At 36.4% G+C, this 24838-nt stretch overlaps 1 protein-coding gene across 2 annotated transcripts; it reads right to left on the reverse strand.

The window, feature by feature from the left end:
• Positions 1 to 11786: 11786 nt before the first annotated feature.
• KLRB1 (killer cell lectin like receptor B1) lies at positions 11787 to 24041 on the reverse strand. Of its 2 annotated transcripts, none has more exons than XM_033223444.1 (6): positions 23860 to 24036; positions 17764 to 17862; positions 16966 to 17040; positions 15700 to 15854; positions 15245 to 15360; positions 11787 to 12646 (listed from the first exon to the last, which is right to left on the reverse strand). In XM_033223444.1, the coding sequence occupies exons 1-6, from the start codon at positions 23942 to 23944 to the stop codon at positions 12493 to 12495; spliced, it is 684 nt and encodes a 227-aa protein (XP_033079335.1). In that variant the 5' UTR covers positions 23945 to 24036; the 3' UTR covers positions 11787 to 12492. The 2 variants fall into 2 exon arrangements, with proteins under 2 accessions (XP_033079335.1, XP_033079336.1); XM_033223445.1 differs by lacking the exon at positions 11787 to 12646 and adding an exon at positions 12674 to 13708 and having other exon boundaries at positions 23860 to 24041.
• Positions 24042 to 24838: the final 797 nt, after the last annotated feature.

A 24838-nucleotide genomic window follows, 5' to 3' on the forward strand; every position in this document is an offset into this window, starting at 1 on the left:
TGGGAGGCCAAGGTGGGCAGATCACTTGAGCCCAGGAGTTCAAGATCAGCCTGGGCAATATTGTGAAATCCCATCTCTACTAAAAATACAAAAATTAGTTGGGTATGTGGTGTGTGCCTGTAATCCCAGCTACTTGGGAGGCTGAGGCAGAAGAATTGCTTCAAAGTGGGAGGTGAAGGTTGCAGTGAACTGAGATCATACCACCGCACTCCAGCCTGGGTGACAGAGTGAGACTTTGTCTCAAAAATAAAAACCAAAGTGGGGGTACAATTTGATGTCTCAATACACACACACCCACACAAACACACACGTCTATATGTATAGTGTAATGATCATATTGGAGCAGTGTTACCAGTACTTCATTCATTAATCTTTTTTTTAGTGGTAAAGACATTAAAAAATCGCTCATCTAGCTATTTTGTAATTTACTAAATCTTACTGTAAACTATTGTCACCCTACTGTGCAATATAACACCAGAACTCATTCCTTCTTCATTCTTTTCAGATTAAATGAAATTTTAAAATACTTGTAGAGTGTCAGATGTGTTCCAAGGACTGAGCCAAATGTTCCAGGCACAAAAATGTATATGACATGATCACAGCCCATATTAGCTTAAAATTTTAAGCCATTGTACTCCTTGTTACTATAGTCATATAATTTTCTTGCATTATTGCTGCAATTCACATTCTCTAATCAGAGTATAGATGTCTAAGTAAAGTGTTGGCTTAATAATTGTTGTTCTAATCAAAGTGAATTACACATTAACAAAACTTACTAAAATTTTCCTTGCATATTTAATTCTATCTCTTCCCAGCCCAAGTCAAAAAAATATGAACCTTGGAAGAATTACATTTAGAAATGACAAGTCCTAGTCTAAATATTTAAATACATAACATGAGGAATTCAGGCCAAAAGTTTATTCTGCTAGGTCTATTTTTCGATGTAGTAATAAAACTGGCCATCTCTGCTATAGTTTTGCTAACACGTTGCAGAAGTAATCTCAAGAAGAAAATAGCCCTATTTGATAATGTTTAGGATGGATAGTTCAATACACATTTTGCCAAAATGTTATATTGAGTTTACACAAATAAACACACACAAGCTGTCATAAGTTCATTTAACAATTGTTTTAGGATAGATTTTTATTCTGGAAGATCCATAATGAATTGTATTTTATATGAAGATAGGGCTACATTTTGCTTCAGTATTTTGATAGTAAAGAGTGCTGGTGCATCAATAAAGTACTTGTCTATTAAACAAATGAAAGATGTTTTGTGAACTAGCTATGCCTTGAAGACTCACAGGGCTTGGGATGTAATACTGTCATTCTCAGAGATAATAAGCTCCAGATTGTTATTTCTGCTGGAGTTGTGAATTGCAAATCCATTCTTATCAGAGTGAAATCAGAACTTCAAACCTAATCAAAAGTGATTGGATGAATTATTGAGTGTTACAAAAGTTATGAGATGAAGGGCCCTCATATTTTTGACGTTCATTTTTATTAGATCCTTCTTATCTGGAGATTAGGTATGTGAGAAGCTCAGAGAAATAATCTTAGAAGAGCCAAGCAGAATTTCTATATCTAAATCCGTGTTATTTACAGAGTATATTGTTCTTTAAATATAAAAATCTATAAATCTGTACAAGATCAACTGATACAAGTGAAAAAAAAAGTCTGATCCTGCTTGAAATAAATTATCAAAGCCATCTACATTTAGAGATGAAATATATTAGCCAGGTCTCTCCTCCTAACTTGAGGAGTAAAGGAATTTATTAAAAAGTTAATAGGATCTTTTTATTCCTATTTATTTATTTATTTTTGTTTATTTATTTTGCTTGCAGTGAAGCCCATAGATCATTAAGATTCTTTACCAGTTGTGTGGTCTTAATTTCACAAATCGAGGAATCTGATCCATTGATGGTCCTACTTGAACGGGGTGGGAGGGTAACATCCTCCTGTTAAATGTAAAGACTGCATTGTGGGACGTGGCGGGGCTCCATGAGATCCATTTAGTTGCCTTCATCCTCCTGTCCCCAAAGTATATCAGTAAATGTATTGTTTCTTAAGAGTTTGGCTGTGTTATCCCAGAGGCCTGGATGTGGGAATTTCCAAATGGCCAGATAATAGTTTCAGCTTCCAATTCAGTGGAACTATTCTTAAGCATGTTAATGAAAATACACTTCTTTCCTGGATCCTAAAATGTCTAAGTGAAAAAAACTCCTATTCCTGAAGATTTAAAACAAGTATTTTGCAAAAGCCACTACCAATCCATACCTTGGTTCCCAGACATATCTCTAGAAGAGACAGAAACAAGCCCTTTCATGTAATTCATTCTTCAACTTCCTTGGAATCCACCCCTTAATATGTCTTGTTCTAAATCCCTGATCATCTTGCCACACGTTTGTTAAGGCTTATAAAATAGTGTACGTCTTTACCTCAGGCCATTTGTAGACTTGTCATTTACTTTGGTAATTTCCCAACATATGTGTTTCCCTTCCAATAAAGAAGTTAAAAGACTCTATTCCCAGATTACCTTGAATCCGGAGGGCAGGTAAATGACAGGCTTGACCAATGAGACGCACTGTTCTGAGACTGGAAATCAGAAGCGAGTGAAATGGCGAGGCCGTGGAAGAGTTTATTTTCAGGGAAGTGTGAGTACAATGGCAACTTCTAGTTCATTGAGGATAAGATAGGCAGAACCTTTTCACATCCACTCCAATGTGTTTATTCCACACATGGAGGAGCCACAGTGGGAATTCTGATCACTGCTAGACATGTCGTATCTTTTTCACCAGTGTATAATAGGGACTGCTGAATTTTCATGCCTTAATATTTATATGATTTTCACTGGAGTCCACTTAAGTTAGGCAGACATTCAGCCCTAACGTCTCCCTCCTATCTTTCTCAAAGATATTCCGCCTCATTATACCTACATATTTGGAAAATGAATAAATAACCAGAAGATGAATCCGGTCTCTGTTAGGCCCGCAATGAAGACAATTTGGCCCCAAATTCTGGTTATTCCTGATAGTCATAATCTTTGCCTCTCACCTCAGATGTTATTAGTGAGGTAATATTCAATAATGTATAGAATATTTAGATATTTCTCTTTCCAGGAGCTCGTGTGCTTTGGTAATGAGGCAGAATATCTTTGAGAAAGACAGGAGGGAGACCTTAGGGATGGGTGTCTGCCTAACTGAAGTGGACTCCAGTGAAAATTATATAAATATTAAGGCATGAAAATTCAGCAGTCCCTATCACACACTGGTGAAAACGATAATCAAATAATCTTCTGTTCACCATTGACAAAGTGCCCATTGACAGCAAGCATTTAGGGATCACAAATTTCCACTGCTATAGAACGATACCAGTTTGATCACTTCTAAAAGTTCTGGAAATATTAAGGAAAAGAAAAACAAGCTAGGAACTCTAAATTAGCCCTTATCATCCAGAGTTCTGTAACAGAATTATCTCTAAATCTCCAGTACAGCCACTGAATGTAACAAATTAACATTATATTTATTGATGCATAAATAGTACCATTCTCTCCTATGTATCCTGAATGGTACCATTTATGTATCAAATGGTCTCTCGAAACATTCTCTGTGGAGTTAAACAATTAAGTAATTTTCTCATATAACGGTTGAGAAAGGTTGCTCTAAATTTTTGGTTGAAGATATACTTTGAAAAGTGAGTACTTTCAATTTGTATGTCAAAACTCTCATTTATCGCAGAGCAGTTCTGTAATCAAAATGCCTCATTATTGTATGTGCTTAGATAGAGGCTGATAATTTACCTGTGAGGGATTTTTTTTTTTTTAAATCGCTGACTGTGATAAAAGGTTGGGAAAGATGTCTTTCAAGATATTTCCTAAAGCAAAGTTCTATAATAATTAAAGTCATTACTTACTGAGCACTTACCACGTTCCAGACACTTCTAAGTGCTTTACATGTGAACCTCAGTTGAAGCTCACTATCAGTCCTAAGTGATAATTCATATTGCTATTGTACCCATTTTACAAATGAGGAAACTGACGCATAGAGGGATTAGTTAAGTTGTTCAAGGTCAGGTAGCTAATAAGTGGCAGATTCAGGATAAGAACTCATCAGATGGGCTTCAGGGATTGTACTTCCTCTTTTTTTTTTTTTTTTTAGACAGAGTCTCGCTCTGTCGCCCAGGCTGGAGTGCGGTGGCACGATCTTGGCTTACTGCAAGCTCCGCCTCCCGGGTTCAGGCCATTCTCCTCCCTCAGCCTCCGGAGTAACTGGGACTACAGGCGTCCGCCACCACGCCCGGCTAATTTTTTTGTATTTTTAGTAGAGACAGGGTTTCACCATGTCAGCCAGAATGGTCTCAATCTCCTGACCTCGTGATCTGCCGGTGTCAGCCTCCCAAAGTGCTGAGATTACAGGCGTGAGCCACCACACCTGGCTGGGACTGTACTTCTTAACCACTAAGAATATTGGTTTCTTAGGTTGTATATGGAATGTGGTTTGCCCTAATATTCAAATATTTGTATTCTAATTCTGAAATTTTCAATACCGCTGTGATTCTCATATATTACTTTACCTCTTAAGCCTATTTTCCTCAGTTGAGTTAGTTGCCAATAGTTAAATTAGTCTCTGGGTTCATTACCAGTTCTGGCTTCTTAGAATTTAATGAAAATAAGAGTCTATTGTTAAAAAGTCAAAAAATAACAGATGCTGGTGAGGTTGCAGAGAAAAGGGAACACTTATACACTGTTGGCAGGAATGTAAATTAGTTCAACCATTGTGGAAAGCAGTATGACGTTTCCTCTAAGAGCTAAAAACAGAGCTACCATTCAAGCCAGCAATCTCATTACTGGGTATATTCCCAGAGGAATATAAATCCTTCTACTATAAAGACACATACACACGAACGTTCATTGCAGCACTATTTACAACAGCACAGACATGAAATTAACCTAAATTTCCATTAATGACAGATGGGGTAAATAAAATGTGGTATATATACACCCTGGAATACTATGCAGCCATAAGGAAGAATGAGCTCGTGTCTTTGTAAGAACGTGGATGGAACTGGAGGCCATTATCCTTAGCAAACTAATGCAGAAGCAGAAAACCAAATACTGCATGTTCTCACCTGTAAGTGGGAGCTAAATGATGAGAACTCATGGACACAAAGGGAACAACAGACACTGGAGCCTCTTTAAGGGTAGAGGTTGGGAGGAAGAAGAGGAACAGGAAAAACAACTATTGAATACCAGGCTTAGAATCTGGGTGACGAAATAATCTGTACAATAAACCCCTGTGACACGAGTTTACTTATATAACAAACCTGCACATGAACCCCTGAACCTAAAATAAAAGTTAAAAACAAAAAAACAAAGGAAAGAAATAGTCTGTGCACATGGTTGAACTCAGGTTGCAAATAGAAAGGGGTTCTTTGGGGTATGAAAAGAAAACTGCATTTCAACTTTTTTTTCTCATAAGCTATTTGTATTGAAATAGATTACAGATAATGAGTGGGCAAGAACTGTGTTATGCATTTTTGTACCTAACTGTGGCCATGCCTTGAAACCCACTGAGTGCCCAATATGCACCTTCTCGATTGTAAATATTTAGTATTAACATGATGATACTAAATAGATGAACTAATCAGTTCATGAAAACTTGCTCTTTGGCCCAAATCACTTAATACTAATGTGAGAAAGGACGTAAAAATAACCTTGCATTCTGTGATTTCTGATTCTTCCAAGATATCACAACCACAGCTCTGTCCTGAGAGAGCAAAGAATGAGGGCTATTTATTTTGTGATGTTGCGGGTCTGCCCACATCAGTGCCCACCACGAAAACTGTTGATATGTTATCAAGAATTTAAAGGTAAGAAACCATATCTATGTAGGTAAATGTTTAGACTTTATTCAGAAGATTATTTGTCTGTAGGGGGTTAGGTTAAGTATTATTATATTTTGTAGATATTGATAATAATTATCTAGATAATCCCTGGAGAATTAAACAAAGCAATGTTGAAGATGTCCTGCTTATATATTGTGTTAAAATTCAGTTTACACTTGGTTTGAAGTGGGAGGGCAAAATTTAGCCTGAAGACATGTATATTTCATTTGAATTGTTCAAACAGGCTTGGGGTTTGTAGGTTTTGATTATGTTTGAATATTGAGTAAACTCAGTAATATAGTATATTTTTTCCATTCAAATCCTGAGAAAATATATTGGCACTGCCAAATGCAGGCATGCTGAATGAGTAATGAAACGAATTTGGTGTTTGTATTGGTCAGGATCCATTTAGAAGACAGAAATCATACCAGCAATCTAACAGGAAAATTTATATAAGGAATTATCAGCATGGTTGAACCTGGGAATTAATATAAATGATTGAACATTTTTGGTTCATTATTTACAAAGAAACATGAATACATATGCAGGATACTAATTAGTATCTGTTAATTAAGGACATCTTAATACTTTGTTAGGATAACAAATTGAATATCATATAGACATTGCTCTATTTAACATACTTACCAGTTAATTATTATCTTTTTAAGGCTTTAGGTAAATTTATCATCTATTTGCACATATATCTTTCTATGTGAAAATGCATGCATAGAAAAATGTTAAATTCCTTACTGGAAATTTTCACATAAATAGTACACATTAGTAAAATTAGATTTGTCCTTTTTTTCTGTAAAATGAGCAAATTTTCTGTGTTCAGATAACAGATACTCATTTTTTTCTAGCAATCTCTTCTTTGCTCTTGATGTATTTTAACAAACAACTTGTCTTTGGGAATGTTAAAAGTCCCTGCTAATCTTTGCCCCTGCTGGTGGTATTGTGTTTATATCTTGTTTCTTTTTTTTTTTTTTTTTTTTGAGACGGAGTCTCGCTGTCACCCAGGCTGGAGTACAGTGGTCAGATCTCAGCTCACTGCAAGCTCCGCCTCCCGGGTTCACGCCATTCTCCTGCCTCCGCCTCCCGAGTAGCTGGGACTACAGGCGCCGACCACCATGCCCGGCTAGTTTTTGTATTTTTTTTAGTAGAGACGGGGTTTCACCGTGTTAGCCAGGATGGTCTCGATCTCCTGGCCTCGTGATCCGCCCGTCTCGGGCTCCCAAAGTGCTGGGATTACAGGCTTGAGCCACCGCGCCCGGCCTATATCTTGTTTCTTTTGACCATACTCAATTTTGCCTTTTTGAAATTTCGGCCCCAAATTAGAAAGAATAGAATGGTTGTGAAGTCTTTTTATATATAATCAATTTTTTAGGTTTCTTGGAAAGGCCCCCAAGTAACATATTTGTTCCTTTGTTTGTAACTATGTTACAATGATTGTTTACTTTTCAAATTAAAAGAAGTATACTCATATTTAAGCATATACTGGTATAATTGTTTACAAAATATTTTGCTTTTTAGAGCCTAGATTTATTAAACTCTTGTCAATTAGTGGCATTCTTTTTTTTCTTTTGAGACTGAGTCACTCCTGTCACCCAGTCTGGAGTGCAATGATGCAATCTCGGCTCACTGCAACCTCCGCCTCCTGGGTGCAAGTGATTCTCCTCCCTCAGCCTCCCCAGTAGCTGGGATTACAGGCGCCTGCCACCAAACCTGGCTAATTTTTTATTTTTATTTTTTGTATTTTTAGTAGAGATGGGGTTTCGCCATGTTGGCCAGGCTGGTCTCGAACTCCTGACCTCAGATGATCCACCTGCATCGGCCGCCTAAAGTGCTGGGATTACAGGTGTGAGCCACTGTGCCCAGTTGGGGTACTCTTCTTATACCTTATGAAATAAATCAATAAACTTGCCGTTAAAGTTCCCATACTATTTCTCTCGTCTTCACCTATCAGTATCCATCACCGTAACATGCCGACTCCAGGACTCCTTCCTCTACTAAGGAAAAAAAAAAAAAAACCTCTCAATGATTTAATCGGTATGAAAATATTTTCTAGGCTTTACATAGGCTTAATGTAGATGTCCTTGAACAATCCTGATTTCATTTTGTTTTATAATGGCTTGCATTTAAAAACAAAAACTTGAAATTATCAAGCAGGCTATCCAATTACAGATTCAAATTCAATCTTGGAACATGAGACTCTCCTGGAATTTATATTGGTTCATATAACTGAGTTCGTTGTCCTCGTCTGAGCCTCCCAGGTGAAAAAAAACAAAGATCAACATTTACACAAATAATAGGCACGTTGTAGTATGCTCGGTCATTGCTTATTTTGAGGACTGCCTTTCACTGAGAATGTTATTAAATACCTTGGGAAGGCTTTACTTTCTACTCAAAAACTTCCTTGTTCCTATCTACAATCTTTATAGATTGCAATCTTTATAGAGATAACAAATGTAATTCAAAACCAAAAATTGGCAACACGCTCAGAGACTTTAGAACTTCCAAGTCCTAAGATATTGCCATAAGCCTTGATGACATACGTAGATTCTTTCTTAGGGCTTAATGCCAGGCCATCCCAGGAATTTAGGATACTTCCCTATGGTAAATGGATATGACTAGATATCACCAGTCTTATCATTAAACAGGCACAAAAATCATTTCTAAGATAACTACTCATGATCTGGAACATGGAAATGTAGTCTTCTTAAAGGAACCTCATAAAAAAAATCCACCCTTACCCTTCTATGGAAAGGACCTTACCAGGTATGGTAACAACCAGCACAGCAGTAAAATTCCAAGAAGTTGATCCTTGGATTCATGTTTCTTAAAAAGACAAACATCATTTTCGTTTGACCGCTACATATCATCTTCTTTTAATTGCTGAGAGTCTGTTGAATTAGGGGATTTTCAGTTGAGGATTCTTAACTGTCTTCTAATATCAGAAAGCTCTAGGGAGTAGAAAACTGCCATCCAGCATGAACAAACAAAATCAATTTTGTGATTCTTCTTCATCCTATTCCTTTCTGTTCGCTCTTCTTTAACCTTGCCTACTATTGTACTGTAGCATACCATATTGACAAGAGACCAATTTCTCAATATGCTTCCTCTCCATCTTTTTACTTTGGGCACCTGTGGTCTTCGGTTGCTCAAAGAGAAACAAAATTCTCTTGTGCATTTTCTTCAGACCATTTCTATCACTTTGAATTAACTGATTGTTGACTCTGTCATCCTCCATCCAACCCTGCTGTTATGGATTTAACAGCTGTCTCTTTAAAACATTCATTCTCAACAGGAGTGGTATTACCCTCACAGAGGCAAAAATCTGTTCTTATGAATTAAAAACGTCTTATCCTTTTTATGTATAATCATGGTTCTACACATGGTACGTGAACAGGTATGCATCTCTATGGTATTAAAATTTCTTGGGTATGGCAATTAGAAACAAAATGTCCAAAAAGGCTCTTTCAAAAATAATATTTAAAAAAATTGACAAACATTACTTAAGTATTTCAGAAGGTCAATTATCTTTCAGAGGTCTTGTCTGTACTTAAATTGCCCTTACATTATTAACTCCAACCTTTAATCTTGTAAAAACTGGATCCTAACCCTACTCAATGAAATGCTTCCATTGAGGTCATTATATCCTCATCAGCTAGACGTAGCTCATCAGACGCAGGTACTAATTTCAAGGCTATCATTACTATAGTAGTCTTCTGTTCTTTCAAAAACACTCCAGCCTGCTTTGCAGAAATTATTTCGCTCTACTTAGAAAATCTGAGCAACTTAAGGTACCAATGATTGATTCACTTCTGTTCAAATGAAGGCTACTTATATTACCAATGGGGCTGTGCTCTTCTAGGATACTGTTTCTTATGTGAACATCACTTCTGCTCTGAAGACTCAACAAACCATTTAAAATCCATCAGCCAAGTTTGGTATAGTTCTTGATTCCCTTTTAAGGAATTCCCAAGCAAGTGCTTATGCTATAGCAAAATGGTTCTTTCTGCACCTCTTAAATACAGTCAAGTAAATAGCCATGACTAAGCTAAAAGAAAAAGCCATCCAGCTCTTTGAAACAGACCCAGCAATATATTGGGATGTTTTAATGGTCTGGGTTTAGTTCTGGGTCCCTGGTTTTGTGGTCTGTTCCAAGGACTAAAACAATTGTGCTGGGAGTCGTCTGTGTTGCAGTTAGCTGTTTACATCCTATCCAAAATTTTAGTTGCTGTTTGCACAGCCATTATCACATTACATGATTGAACAACTTACCTCATAACAAAAGCAGCAGGAAGGATTCACTTTAATCCAACTTCAAACAACATTTTTCTGGAAAATCTCCTGATTCACAGAATTTCAGCCATGTATTTTATTGATTGAAATTTCCCTCCTTCATCCCTTCTAGTTTTTGTGGGTGAAATCATAGAATTGTTGAATCCTAATGTTGGAAAACACCTTTAAGGCTATATAGTACCAACACCCCAATTAATATCAGAAACTTCTCCACTAATACTTTGTGAAGTCTGGTATAAAAAGAAATAATTTTAAAGGTTATATGTCATTTGAGTTAAAAATTAGCATGAGTTCTGCTTCTCTACACCTCCCTTGCACCTATGCCCTGTGTAATGTGACTTCACACCTCCTCTCATCAGGACGAGAAGTCTATTTCTCCCACCCCTTGAATCTGAGCTGGCCTTTTCACTTGATTTGTCTAAGAGGATGTGGGGGGTGATAGTGTTTAGTTGCAAGTGAAGGCCCCTCTACCTCTTTGAACTCTGCCCAGCCACCATGTGAACAGCCTGGGCTAATCTGATGGAGAATTAGAAACACATGGATCTAGCAACCAAGTGGACAGTAAACTAACTGTCCCAGATGTAACTGAGGTTATCCTAGACCAGCCAGCCCTCAGCTGGCCAGTCAGCTGCCCTTAGATGCATGAGTGAGCCCAGAATAAATCAGACGAGCAAAGACCAGATCAGTAGAAAGTTTCAGCTAACCTGTAATCTCCAGAGCAAAACTAAAGCCTTTTGTTTTAAGCCACTCAACTTTGGAGTAATTTGTCACGTAGAAATCCTTACTGACATAGGCAGCAAACTACAATTGTAATTATATGTATTTATTCTATTAGAACCCTATTTTAGCATTATATAATTCTGTTAATTATATTTGAAATGATTTTGAGTAATTTGTTTGCTCTGATTTGATTGGTTAATTTTTTTTTTCTTAGAAAGTATTCCTTTGGGTTGTTTTTGTCTGTGTTTAGCTGATAACTGCAGTAAATCCTAATTTAGGAAAGAATATAGAGAAACCAGAAAGGTGGACATTCAAGAGATCTATGATAATAAATACTTCTCTTTTTCAACTTTAACTTCAAAGTTAAAAGGTATAACTTATTTTCTGTCAGAATAACTAAAGATTTAATTACATATTTTCTATAGCTTGTGTGTGTGAGCCGTGGGTAGAAGAAGATGTGGAAGAAAATGATGTAATAATAAAATTAAAATGGGAAGAACTATGGAATGGCAGGAAGAGTTAAGGTCCCTTTCCAAACTCCTTTAATTATGTGTTTCTGATGTCAGAGTTAAAAGAATGGAATTTAATCAATGTTCTGCCACAATTCAATTGGGTAGTGGTTTAAAACATGATAGACTATGATAGATGCACAGGGATTTAGCAATTATTTACTAAAACTTTCCTGGAGATGAGCCATGACATGGAAGGGATCAATGAAGGCCGCACATACACATCAGGATTAGAATCTAATTCTCTTCAGCTGGTCTGGGGTTCTTCCCATTGAAGGGGAGCCAGAGATCACTTCCAAAGACCCTTTTAAGCTCGTAGTGGGCTCTTCTATTGGATCTAGAAACTAAATTGGCACCAGGCAGATGAACAAAATGAAAGTATACACATTTTATTCATTTTGCATGTACATGACGAACTCACAAGAGAGTGAAATCCAAAGAAGTGGCCTAAGCAAGATGCTTTTATGCTTTTTAGACCAAGAATGATAAATGTGAAAAGAAATGACAGGATGAAGAAAAGCTGGCTGAGGCAATACACTTTCTAGAGGAGTCACTAGGAGATATATTAGTTGTGGGGGGCTGTCAAATAGGCGAAAGATAAGTGTTTATTAAGTATCTTTATTCAGGTTCATTGCAGCATCCAATTCAGGGTCTCTGTCGGTAAGAGCTATTTTCTTGCCCTTGCATGACTAGGGTAGCCCTCCCAGAAGAATCTTTGTGGCTTGCCACATGTGGGAAGTGACAGGTCAGCGCTCCCTTTCTGAATCTACAATTTCTCCACTGTTTTAAACACAAAACAATCAATATACCAATTTGGCATATTCAGGGACATCCTTCACTCCTTCACCTTCACTTTATCACTGTTTCTTTAAAATGATACATGTTTTCTCTATGTCTCTGTTTCCTCATTTTGTAGAATGAATATGATAAACATGAACTTCCATAAGATTCATACCAGTTGAACAATTCTCAGAATTTGTTCACTTTGTGCCACTGAATATATATTAGGTCGTACCAATAGTATGTGCAGTTAAAAGTACAGAGATCAGTAATGGGAAGCAAAGAAATTGAGACGGGATTCATAGCCAAGAGTCAGGAGACACTTTATTTCTCACAGGTGTTAGTTCTTTTTGGCAGATCCATTTGATTTCTGTACTACAGTGCTCAGAATACACAGATGTATGTGAGATGTAAACACAGCTGTTTTCGTTAGCATCACCTGTAATTTTTAAGCTGGAGAGGAAAAGAAAAGTCTGTCTTAGTGCTTAGGATGTTCTCATTCCTATTCTCACTTAGCCATTATTTCCTAGGACTCTCAGGAAGCAGTAGAAAGATAAACTGTTAAACAAAGAAGGTACACAGTCACAAATATCATGGTATGAACTTTTAAGATAGAGCTAATGGAAACCTCTGGAACTTTCAAGTTCATCTTCATTGGAAACAATCCCTCTAACAAGAAACTTCACAACTATATTTTAAAAAGAAAGAAACTTTGGAAACTGGGGATTCAGTCTTCTTATTGGTCTACTAACAAATCACGTTAAAAATGTTTCTTTACTGAGCCACAGGTTTCTTAAATATTTAGGCTATAGCCACCTAATATTTAGGGGAGGCATGGAGATGAAATATGAAAATGTGACAATACTTCAAAAATATTTGCTCAGTAAATATGATAGATATCTGGAGGCATGATGGATGTTCAGGGTCTATAGAATTTGAAAGTAGTGAGAAAAAGTGGCTCAGTTCATGGTTATGCAGTCAGAGGTTCCTTTCATTCTCATTCCAAACAGAGGTGAATGGGTGTCTGCAGCAATATAATATTAGTTTCAAACAAGCATGAGTCCCGTGGCTCACTGCAGGTAGGAGGTGGCGATATAATTCAAACAATGGGACAGGCTGTATTAGGGTTGAGTTGCAAAGATGATGTGAGTTCAAGACTCTCCTATTTGTCTCAAACGGATGAGGTGGTGGCGGCGTGCAGGGCTCCATCACAGCTTTTCTTTAGTCCTTTGTTCCATTTTTTTTCGTGTAGCCTTTTGGGGCTGCTTGTCTGATTTCTTCCTACTGCCCAACCTTCTAGTCAAACCAAGAACTTCTTTCAACTGGGCTATTGCAAAAGTTCCCTGTATTTTATCTCTTCCACCCTTTTAATTCTTTCTTAAATTATCACGGTAATTTTTTAAATGCCAATCTGGCCAAGTCAACAATTTCTTTTCCAAAAGGCCGTCAGTGGTTTTCCAGGCCTTCCTTGATGAGACATCTTGTACACTGTCTCCTGCAGCCCCCAAAACAATCCTGTAAAAAATATTATGATTCTTTCCTTTCTTTCCTTGCCTTGCAGATAAAAACAGAGTCTAACTGGTGCTATAACATGATACCTTCCAGGTTTACCTGATCACTCCTATCTTAAAGCATCATCTTTCTCCTCAGAATAAAATGAGACGTTCAACTGAATTTACTCCATCCACTTTATACATATTTATGTTCACATTTCAATGTTTTCCAATTTTATTTTTTACTGTGAACCACAATAAAATAAACATTTTGCATTATGACCCCATTAAGAAACACACACAAACTATATTTAATAAATGCTAATGCACCAATACCATGTATGAAAAGAGAAAAATAAATTAATAGCAAATATACTTTCATTTATTTGTAAATAAGATATAGAAAATAACCCCCAGAAAGCAATATAAAAACCAAGACAGTTGTTTTTAAATATAATGTGTATGTTTGGCTTTTCATACATTTATTCTAGTCCAGAACATTTATTCTTAAATCATCTTTATTTTAAAATCTTACACTTTATAATTTTTTTTAGAATGTGAGTCATATAATGTTAAAACTTTGCCGACTGAGCCAACATTTATTTCTTTCAGTGTTTAATACTTTCCATACTTAATAAATTATTAGTATACTTTAGACAAACACTCTCCTGTGTTTTAAATTTTGACCTCTTGTTTTTTGAGTGACAGAAAATACATTTTAAATGTAAATTCTGCCAATTTGACTAAATCATTTACAGACTTATTAAATATAACTCTTTATATTATCTCTTTTGAAAAACTCATTAAAAGTTCTTTACAGAAATGTGATTGAAGGCCTACACATTTTTGCTTGTGAGGGAAGAAAATACCCTACCCTTTTCTGCAAAATGATCCACGAATTCTGCTAAAATATGAAATTTGCCTGTGTTGCATCAACCCTCATAGTACGTTGATGGTAATTTTGACCATCTTACACAAGATAAAAGCACGTAACACTGAAGAGAAAACAGCAAATAGCTCTTTTGTGGCTTATACAGGTTTTCATCACATCCTCTCATGTACCTCTGCCTTTCACACCAGTGGTTCAAATATACTGCAATTTTTGTCACAACGTGGGTGTCTGGGTTCCACGCTCTGATATTTACTATTTTTTCTCTTCTTTTAATGCCAGCTGTGACCCACTAAATTGGTCTCATTACCTGCTAATGTATATTTTCCCACAGTTTGAAATATACAATGTAAGACATTTTGTGTACCAGTGGTCTCCAGATAATCACTATTTTTAATTTAATGTGCCCCTTCCAAATAAGTTAGTCTATTTCCTGTCCCCTAAAACTCCATTGCAGATAAATATATATTTTCTTATAAAGAGCTGATATATTTTCATATAGAGAACTTTCCAACCAGCTTTGAAATCATCCATCTTCTTAGCGTATTCTGAACCTCTGGAGAGTTTTTAAACCAAATTAAAACTACAAAACTCAATCTTCAGTGTTACCATTTTGCAGTGTAAACCTGATATAAATTGAATATTAAAATTAGCTCATCTAATACTCACTCATTAGAACTTAAAAAAGAGCCATTTATCCACTTCCAGTTCTTCTCTGATAACGAAAAATTTAATCCAATCCAAAATGCAATTGCTTTGTCATGTATCAGGTTCTGTGTGCGTGTCTATAAATGGAACAGAAGAATATTAAATCTGCTTATCTATTCTTGGTTTGATCCCCTAAAACCTAGTTCAAGCATCACCTCATCTCTGAAGTCTTTCCTAACTCCTTGTCAGCATTAATTATTCCTTCTTTGTGATATTTCTCTCTATGTTTTTATTTCTCTTATTGTATTCATCACCTTATATTTAATTATTTTTTTACATATCCACTTAGTCATTCAAATTGTGAAGTCAAAGTCATCACTTCCATTACATGAAACCCCTGGGCTAATGCACAGACGTATTGGTATGGTTTAAAGAAAGTGTTAAGTTTTATTAAGGTATTTTATTTAATGATTTACCAATTCATCCTTATCTTGAATAAGCAGCAAACTGGATTCTTTGGTGGAACAATCAGCTAGACTGTTATTCCAACGGTTGACAGTGCGAGAAAATAGCAAGCATTTCTCTTGGACTTGCTGCCAATATATTGGGCAGTTTAAGAGATCCGGTCTTTCTAAAGTGAAAAACGGAAATAAGAAATAAATGTTTTATTTCTAACCTATCCCTGACACACCACAACCAATCACACACACATATCATTATAAATGTTCAAAGTTTTTATTATCACTGTGAGAAAAATGAATTTGTTATAAAGTTGAGGTTTTCAAGACCTACTGTTCATTCTGGTACCAAGAATTGGGAATTAGTGACCAGTTATCTTGAGCATAAATGGAATCATAAAATATTAAAGTAGGAAAATACCATCAGAATAATTTAAACTGCCACATCTTACATTTTAAGACAGTGAGAGACAGAATAACTTGTTTAAGTTCAGCCAGTCAGATGAAATATTTCTGTTTCTCAGTTTCCTTAAATTCATCACCAGTGCCTATTCCACTACACAGGCAACAATATAAAGCTCATGTAAAAAGTGCTGATTTTAAATGATGCACAAAATGCATAGCAAATAATTATTTTCACTAAATTAATGAGAAATACCATGGAGAAAAAAGTATAAGAAAATTTCTAATTGCTGAATGAGGTATTTACCTACTTAATGTGATCTATTGGATAGAATTTGCCAGAGGGACTTTCAGGTTTTCTTAAAACTCCCATTCTGTGAGAATGTGAACACAGATCATACTCCACTACAGTCACTCAACAACAGTCACCTTTTTTTATTAACACACGCTGGAACAAGACTAATGTGGCTGCATGGTGAGGAAATATAATAAATAGTAAAGAATTCGTTCTATGTTTAAGTTCTATCAATTATCTTCAGGCCAAACTTGACAACTCACTAAGATAATCAAATATTTCACATATTTTCCTATCAACGATGGAGTATCCTAGCAGAGGCTTCTCATGAGGCAGCATGCTTTGCTGGTTAAAACCTTAGGTTCAGAAGTCAGACCACGTACGTATAATTCCCAGCCTCCTCACTTGATGCTTATGTGACCCTCAGCAAGTTGTTGAATCCTTTTGTGCCTCAGTTTTCTAATTCAGAAAAGCAGAATGATAAGAATATCTTAACATATGGATTGCTATGAATTGTACCAAAAGTAACACATGAAATCTACCAAATATTAATTGTTATTCTTAGGAAATTCAAGCCACACAATTACCTGTTGTTTTAGTCCTGTTCTGTTGGATGTCCACACTGCATTTTCCTATTGATGATTTCTGTAGTAAGAATATCACTAGTACATAACGAAAAACAATTAAGAGTATTAAATGCTGAAATGTGTGGTGGAGTGGGTATATTACATTTGTTACTTCAGGAAACTAAGTAATTTCAACAAGCTTGAATATGGACAGAAGATAAAAGTATTAGCAATGTGGTAAAAAAAACAAAAAACAAAAAAAAAGGGTCTCACCTACAGGAAGCATACAGAAAAAAGTAAGAAAAAACAAAACAGGTGGACTCACACAGGCATTAGGTTGCCTGTGTCTACTAGATAAGTCAATCTTATAAGTAATGCTGTTGGCATTACTTAACTCTTAAATTGCCTACAGTCTCACCCGAACTTTATCATCTTCAAAATGAGTCTAATTGTGCCTGTTCCAAGGGAGAGATTGTCTGCTGCAATCTGGAATTTTAGTAGGTACATAGTAAAGCATAAATAACTGGAAATGTTTCTTATCTTTGTTATCATCTTTGTGGCACAATTGTGATCTTTTTCAAAAGTTCTTGGGCCACATATATAATAACCCGTGATGACTCTCAGGGCAATTGGGAAGACAAATATGAAAGGCTGGTATCCAAAGTGGATATGGACTGACTGTTAGAAGCTTTGCTTCATGACTTTTTATTCATTGATCTTTCACTAAGATTGGGGTGGCCAAATTATGTTGAGATGCTCTAAGACACATGATGGAAGTAGAGTTAAGTATTATGCAACAAATGATGTTGCCTCACTTACCTGAAAGACTCAGCCCAGTAACAACCAAGACAAGGAGAATAATCCCAGCACAGCTAAGTTTCAGGGCAAATTGATGCCAAGGTGAACCCTGACAGACATCTGAGAAGTTAAGAAGAAAAAAACAAAAACAAACAAACAAAAAAACCCAAAAAACCTCAGTTGACTCAGTGGAGTACATCTGGCACAAAAATGTACTTGGGGTAACATAGGGACAATTAGATTCAGCTTAGGGGATGGGGGCAGGGAACAACCTGTATCCATCATTCTAAAAGAGGAGTCCTGCAAGATGGGTTCTCAGATCGACCAGAGTTTGCTCATGGATAAAATACAAACACTTATGTATGTGTGTATACAAAGGATTGGTATAAGAATCAAATGAGATAGGTAGAAAGATGTTTTGAAAATTACCAAGTGCTATACAAAAATGAAGTGCATGTCTTAATGTAGGTAGTAAGTCAAAGCATTTCGTCCAAGAAGGAAGACCTTCATTTAGTCAAGATATTTTTTGAGGCTCTATTTTGTGCCAACCACCATGTTAGGTCCTGGTAATATACAGAAATTCTGTTTTTGGACATGGAATCCTGTGCTTTGCTGTTGCCTAGAACAAACATCTCCAAGTTAGATCAAATGTATGGCCATCAAAGGAGAAGGAGAAGGTTTTGTGACTGTATATCATTTTCAATATTATCACTAGTATAAGACAACATGCGCTTATGTCTACAACATTGCATTGTCTAAACCGAGTGTCAGATGTCTCTGCTTTTCTCTGTGATCATTTCAATTACTATATAATGAGTCCCCCATGTTCTTCAGAAGTTATGATTATATTGATGAAATGTTATAAATTCATCACAACTTTTTCAATATATTTTGCTCTATATCTTTGAAAACATGAATTAATAGAAAAAAATAATAAAGAGAGACTTACTTATAAAAATATTCTGGAGAAACATGGGGACATAGCTTCCAAAATTAAATCAACTCTGATAAGGAATTATTCTGGTAGTATATGCCTCAGTTACACTGCTAGAAGTTGTACCTAAATAGCTCCCATATCTCTGATTTAATTGTAAGACTCCCTCTGCTCTCATTTGGTTTTTAACATATTAGATCTATTATAATTATAAATTACTTTATAAATTCTATTATTAGAGCCAGAAGCTTTTATAAGTAAAGGTTTTCTAATTTATTTGAAGCTATGGATTTATTTGTATTATCCATTCTTTTTTATTTTTTCTAGTATTACTCCATGTAAGTGATTCCTTGCTGTGAGTTACATGTTAAAAAATTTAGCATCAGATATACTATAATATTATCCTTTATTCTCATTATATGTTTCAGAATGGCCATGAAGCCATTTCTACTTTTCATGGTCCATTATCCTTGAGGATTAAGTCGTGCAGTCCATTTGCAGACCTGATAATCTCTCACATTAACATGCTCACACTGATGTAAGTGAATTAACTCTCTCTAAAACAGCCCTGAGGAGACAGAATTTAGTAGCGTTAGAGGTGATCAGAGATTATGGGAGGAAACATAATACATTGGAGTCAGGGTTGTAACATATGGATTATCATCTGGAACTATTTAGGACATGCTGTATCAGTGGAGGGGGCCAGGGAGGAGTAGATACCTAGAGGAGACTCCAAGGCCCCAGGGATACCTCTGAATGTGAGGAAACCAAGCTGGGTTATATTGGCCTAGAACTTCTAAGGAGAGCTATGTGATAGAGGAATGGCTACATGCAGTCAGTGAGCCCAAGACAGCACTGGGATGGCTTTCCTTCCAGTTTTATGGACATCCATTATTTCATCTTTCTCTCTCTTCTCTCCCCCACCCTTCTCTTCCTTGAAACTCTACGTTTGTTTGTCAAGTGGAGAAAGCTCTGTAAAGTCACTATTTTAATTGCTAAATGACTTAATTCTATTTATTTATTTATTTATTTATTTATTTATTTTTGAGACGGAGTTTCACTCTTGTTGCCCAGACTGGTGTGCAATGGTGCCATCTCGGCTCACCATAACCTCCGCCTCCCGGGTTCAAGCGACTCTCCTGCCTCAATCTCTCGAGTAGTTAGGATTACAAGCATGCACCACCAGGCCCGGCTAATTTTGTATTTATTTTTATTTTTATTTTTTTTATTAAAGACGAGGTTTCTCCATGTTGGTCAGGCTGGTCTCAAAAGTGCTGGGATTACAGACGTGAGCCACCATGCCCAGCCCAATTCTGTTACTAACATGAATTTAGTAATTTTTCATTACTAAAGTCTAACATTGATTAAGAACAGTCTTTCCAATCTAGCAAATCTGAGCGTGAACATGCTATTTTGGAAAATACGTTCAACCTTCATAACCCACACATTTCCTCATCTGTGAAATGTGGAATAATATCTATGTCATCATATTTTGGAGAGGATTATATGAAACAATTCTTCTAAATGCTGGGCACAGTGTCTGGCACATGGTAACTGTTCAATGAACAGCAGTTCTTTTTCCTAAAAGGTTTTTTTTCTTAACTATAGGTAAAAGGCAACTTGGTGACTTTTAAAAACTGTTATTCGTTCATGCTAAAATATAAGGAATTGAGTGGAGTGTACTGTGTCTGGGAGGAATGTACTCCTGTACTGTGTTTCTGTGGCACCACATGACATTAGAATTAATGGAGTTACAACAAATCACTACAGAGGTCAGGCAGACGTTAGTTATCTGGAAATACCTACCTATGGCTGTTCTCCATTTGAGTTTAAAAAGTATGTGAAATCATCTCATTTCATTGTTCTAAACCTTCCAATGGCTTTTCATCAGGCAAATCTGAGTCTGTAGAATGGCTCGTATGTCCCTGTTTAAGCTGGGCCCCTCACTTCTATTGGATGTTATCACTCACGTCTCTCTCTCTGGTTTCGTTGACTGCCTTAGATACAATCACCATGCTACAGAGTGACCACAGCCTCACCAGTTTAGCCAGAGTCCAGTAGTGGTTTTACATTTTGCCCTCACCCCGTCTGGCCTCCACACGCACACTCTGCATGCAGACACCTCCTACAATATCACAGGCATGTTTTCATTTTGAGGTTTTTGCACTTGTTGGTCACCTTCATAGAAGGCTCCTTTCTCAGGGTCTTATGTCTTTGTCCCTCATTTCTGTCAGGTTTTGACTCAATGTCATCTTCTCAGGGAGGCCTTCCTTGATTATTCTGTTTGATATGCCACCCTCCCCGAAAGCTAAATCCTATTTTCAAATTTTTCTTAATAACACTAACACCATCTCATCTTTTATACTGACTTGGTTATTTGTTTATTTGATTGATTGTGTGCCTTCATTGTTTTTTTTTAATTTTTATTTTTTATTATACTTTAAGTTCTAGGGTACATGTGTACAACGTGCAGATTTGTTATATATGTATACATGTGCCATGTTGGTTTGTTGCACCTGTTAACTCATCATTTACATTAGTTGTTTCTCCTAATGTTATCCCTTCCCCCTTCCCCCACTTCACGACAGGCCCCAGTGTGTGATGTTCCCCTTCCTGTGTAGTGTTCTCATTGTTCAATTCCCACCTATGAGTGAGAACATGCGGTGTTAGGTTTTCTGTCCTTGTGATAGTTTGCTCAGAATGATGGTTTCCAGCTTCATCCATGTCCCTGCAAAGGACATGAACTCGTCCTTTTTTATGGCTACATAGTATTACATGGTGTATATGTGCCACATTTTCTTGATCCAGTCTCTCAATGATGGACATTTGGGTTGGTTCCAAGTCTTTGCTATTGCAAATGCTGCCACAGTAAAGATACTTGTGCATGTGTCTTTATAGTAGCATGATTTATAATCCTTTGGGTATATACCTAGTAATGGGATCACTGGATCAAATGATATTTCTAGCTCTAGATCCTTGAGGAATAGCCACACTGTCTTCCACAAGTGTGCTTCCATTTTACTATAAACTCTATGAAGGAAAATAATTTTCTCTATTTTGTTCACTGCTGTATTCACAGCATGCCTGGCACAGAGTAGGAGTTTATTTTTGAATAAATGAATAAACTCTAGAGGCATTTTTGCAAACACCTTATCCACTTTTCTAACAGACCAAACCCTTGGCCATTTGACCATAAGCAAGATAGGTTATCACTCACATCTCTCTTTCTGGTTTTGTTGACTTCCTTAGGTACAATCACCATGCTACAGAGTGACCACAGCCTCAACAGTTTAGCCAGAGTCCAATAGTGGTTTTACAATTATTTAATATCAGACCAGTGTTCTATAGTCACATACTTTGCTCTGGCTTTATTCTACTCTTGTTTTTTCTTTCAAGTTTACTCTCAGAATGACATTTTATAGGATAATTATTGCAATCCAAGTAGAAAAAAATTTCCACATCCTTTTGGATCATAGCAACATTTGGAAAGAGTCTCACTATCTCTATATTCATTTTCTGACAATGCCCATTTTCTAGCTTTTGCTGGATATGAACAGAGGAAAAGAAAGGCTTACTCTTTAAAAAAAACCTCTTGCTCAACCAAATCCTCCCTATAGTTATTAGAATCCTCTAATTTTCTCTACTCTTATATGAAAATTGTAGTGAAACTTAACTGACGGCTCTAAGATTTTCTTCTTGACTTAAAACTTTGAGAATTCAATAGTTTAAAACTTAAACAGTCTTGAAATAGCACAAGTCAAATGCTCGGCATGATATGGAATGAGTATCAGAATGGTAAACAATTGTAATATTATCGATGATAGTAAATCCAGTGAGATATCAGAAAATAATTATGTGTCATAATAATTTCATACTGATTTTCTGCCTCAGTTTCTAGTTTCTTCCCATCCATCCACAGGCCATGCAGTCCATCACGCATTACCTCACATTAGTGTTCCCCACTTCTTTCACTCAGAATCTTAACTCTTCAGAGACACAGGAAAGTGCCAGTTTCAACAAATGGTAAGAAGGTTCATTACTGATATGCTTGAGTATTTTGTGGCTTGTCTCTTTCTAAGCTGTGATACTTTTCAAACTAGAAACTATCAGATAGTAATGATATTCAAATCTTTGATCTTGAATTTTTGTTTTCCGGTAAGTTTTCTGCTCTCTTGAGAGAGTGAGTATGTTACTAATTAAGCCTATATTTTATATATATATTTATATATAATATATAATATATGTAAGATATATGTATAAAATATATATATATTTTTTTGAGATAGAATCTCGCTGTGTCACCCAGGCTGGAGTACGGTGGCACAATTACAGCTCACTGAAGACTTGATCTCTTGGGCTCAATCAATCCTTTCACCTCAGCCTCCCGAGTAGCTAGGACCACAGGCGTGTGCCACCACACTTGGCTATTTTTTTGTATTGTTTGCAGAGATGAAGTTTTGCCACATTACCCAGGCTGGTCTTGAACTCCTGGACTCAAGCAAACCACCCACCTCAGCCTACCAAAGTGCTGGGATTATAGAAATGAGCCACTGCAACTGGCCTACATGTTGCATTTTGAAAGGAATATTATGGATGAAAATGCACTGGGACCTAATCATAGTATTGATATTTTGTAGAGGAATTTGGAATAACGTAGGTTGTTATTACAGCAAGTTTGCAATGTGTGTCTTAAATATTCCTTAGTTCATACATGCAAAATATTTTTCCTTCCTTCCTTCTTCCTTTACTTCCTTCCTTCCTTCCTCCTCCTCTTTCTTTCTCTCTCTCTTCCTTTTTCTCTCCTCTTTCTTTCTTTCCTTCTTTCTCTCTCTCTCTCTCTCTCTCTTTCTCTCTCTCTCTTTCCTTGTGGAGCAGGGGTAACCCATAGGCAGTGTGCCCAGTGTAGCCTAAAGTGTTGTTTCTTCAGAGTCTTTTAACCAAGGCTCAGTAAGACAGGTGATGTCTGCTTTTCATGCTAACTGGATTGAAAAAAAGAAATGTATGAGGTTGAAAATTTTTGTCCAAAGTTGTGATTACCTACAGGCAAGCCATCCAACACCCATTAAACATTAATATAAAACTACTGCTCATCTTTAAAGCAATGATTTAAAGCCATACATGTAACAGGAAGATCTAATTCTGGAAGATATACAAATGCCGAAAGGAATATTAAAGCCACTTACCCCGAGGAAGAGATGAAGGTGAAGAACTTTCTGGGCCTGAGTCCTTGGGTAAGGTTAACTCAGCATACATCGTTTGTTGGTCCATTGCAGACAGAGGAAGGTGGCATTAAACTTGCGTATAAGAAAAAACTCTCAATTCTGTGAGGTAAAATCAGCAAAAGGAAGCGTTCTGCCTGAAGTACTTTGTTGTCTCTCTTTTGTCCCCACCCACCTACACTTCTTGTTGGTGGTTTTCTCCATAAATTGCTGAGACAATCCACTCACCGCATGTTCATTATACCTAGCTATGTAATATCTACTTTCCTTAATTAACTGGCCTGTTGTTTGGCAAAATTCTGGGAGGCTCGTTTGTTCTTGTTTTTCTAATCATTCTTTTTCTGTTCCTCTCTCAGGGCCAGTACCAGAGTGAAGCAGATAAGGCATAGCCTGGGGTTCCAATTTAAGGGGCCCCCACAAAACTCAGTAATTAACAGAAATAATATTTAGCACAATTTTGTAAAAGTAAAAATTAATGTAAAAAAGTCCATAATGCTATTCAAAGACTCTAAAATCTTCCTGAAATATCTGTGCTCCAAAGAAAGTTGTGAAATGTGAAAAATGGGAACATAAATGTGAGAAAGCCCAATGAATAACACAACAGAAAAAGCAATGTGCTAAAGATCAACAGCCTACTGTTAGCTTAGCTCTAAAGGCACTGCTGGATATGATAGCATTTTCACATAAGTAAAAGTATTTGGAAGCCATCAGAATTGTAGGAAGTGGAGCATGTGGAATTTTTTATCTCTTTCAAAGATTTTCTTTTCCTTTCAAGGTGATTATAGAATGTGTGTACTTTTTTTCCTTTTTCTTTTTTTATTATACTTTAAGTATAATAAAGTATATATACTATATATACTTTATAGTATATATAATAAAGTATAACCTGTACATTGTGCACAACATACAGGTTTGTTACATATGTATACACGTGCCATGTTGC

Source organism: Trachypithecus francoisi, unplaced genomic scaffold (genome assembly GCF_009764315.1).
Source record: "Trachypithecus francoisi isolate TF-2019V2 unplaced genomic scaffold, Tfra_2.0 Lachesis_group11, whole genome shotgun sequence".
NCBI classification, from domain to species: Eukaryota; Metazoa; Chordata; class Mammalia; order Primates; family Cercopithecidae; genus Trachypithecus; species Trachypithecus francoisi.

What these genes read in the sequence shown, in the direction of transcription:
- KLRB1 (XM_033223444.1), bottom strand. Translation starts at nt 23,944, where the DNA reads ATGGACCAACAAACGATGTATGCTGAGTTAACCTTACCCAAGGACTCA. An exon ending in GAACAGGACTAAAACAACAG is followed by an intron (nt 15,855 to 16,965) that starts GTAATTGTGTGG and finishes TTTTCACTTTAG; the next exon opens with AAAGACCGGATCTCTTAAAC. An exon ending in TCTTTTTTAAGTTCTAATGA is followed by an intron (nt 12,647 to 15,244) that starts GTGAGTATTAGA and finishes TTTCCTCTCCAG; the next exon opens with CTTAAAAATTACAGGTGATG.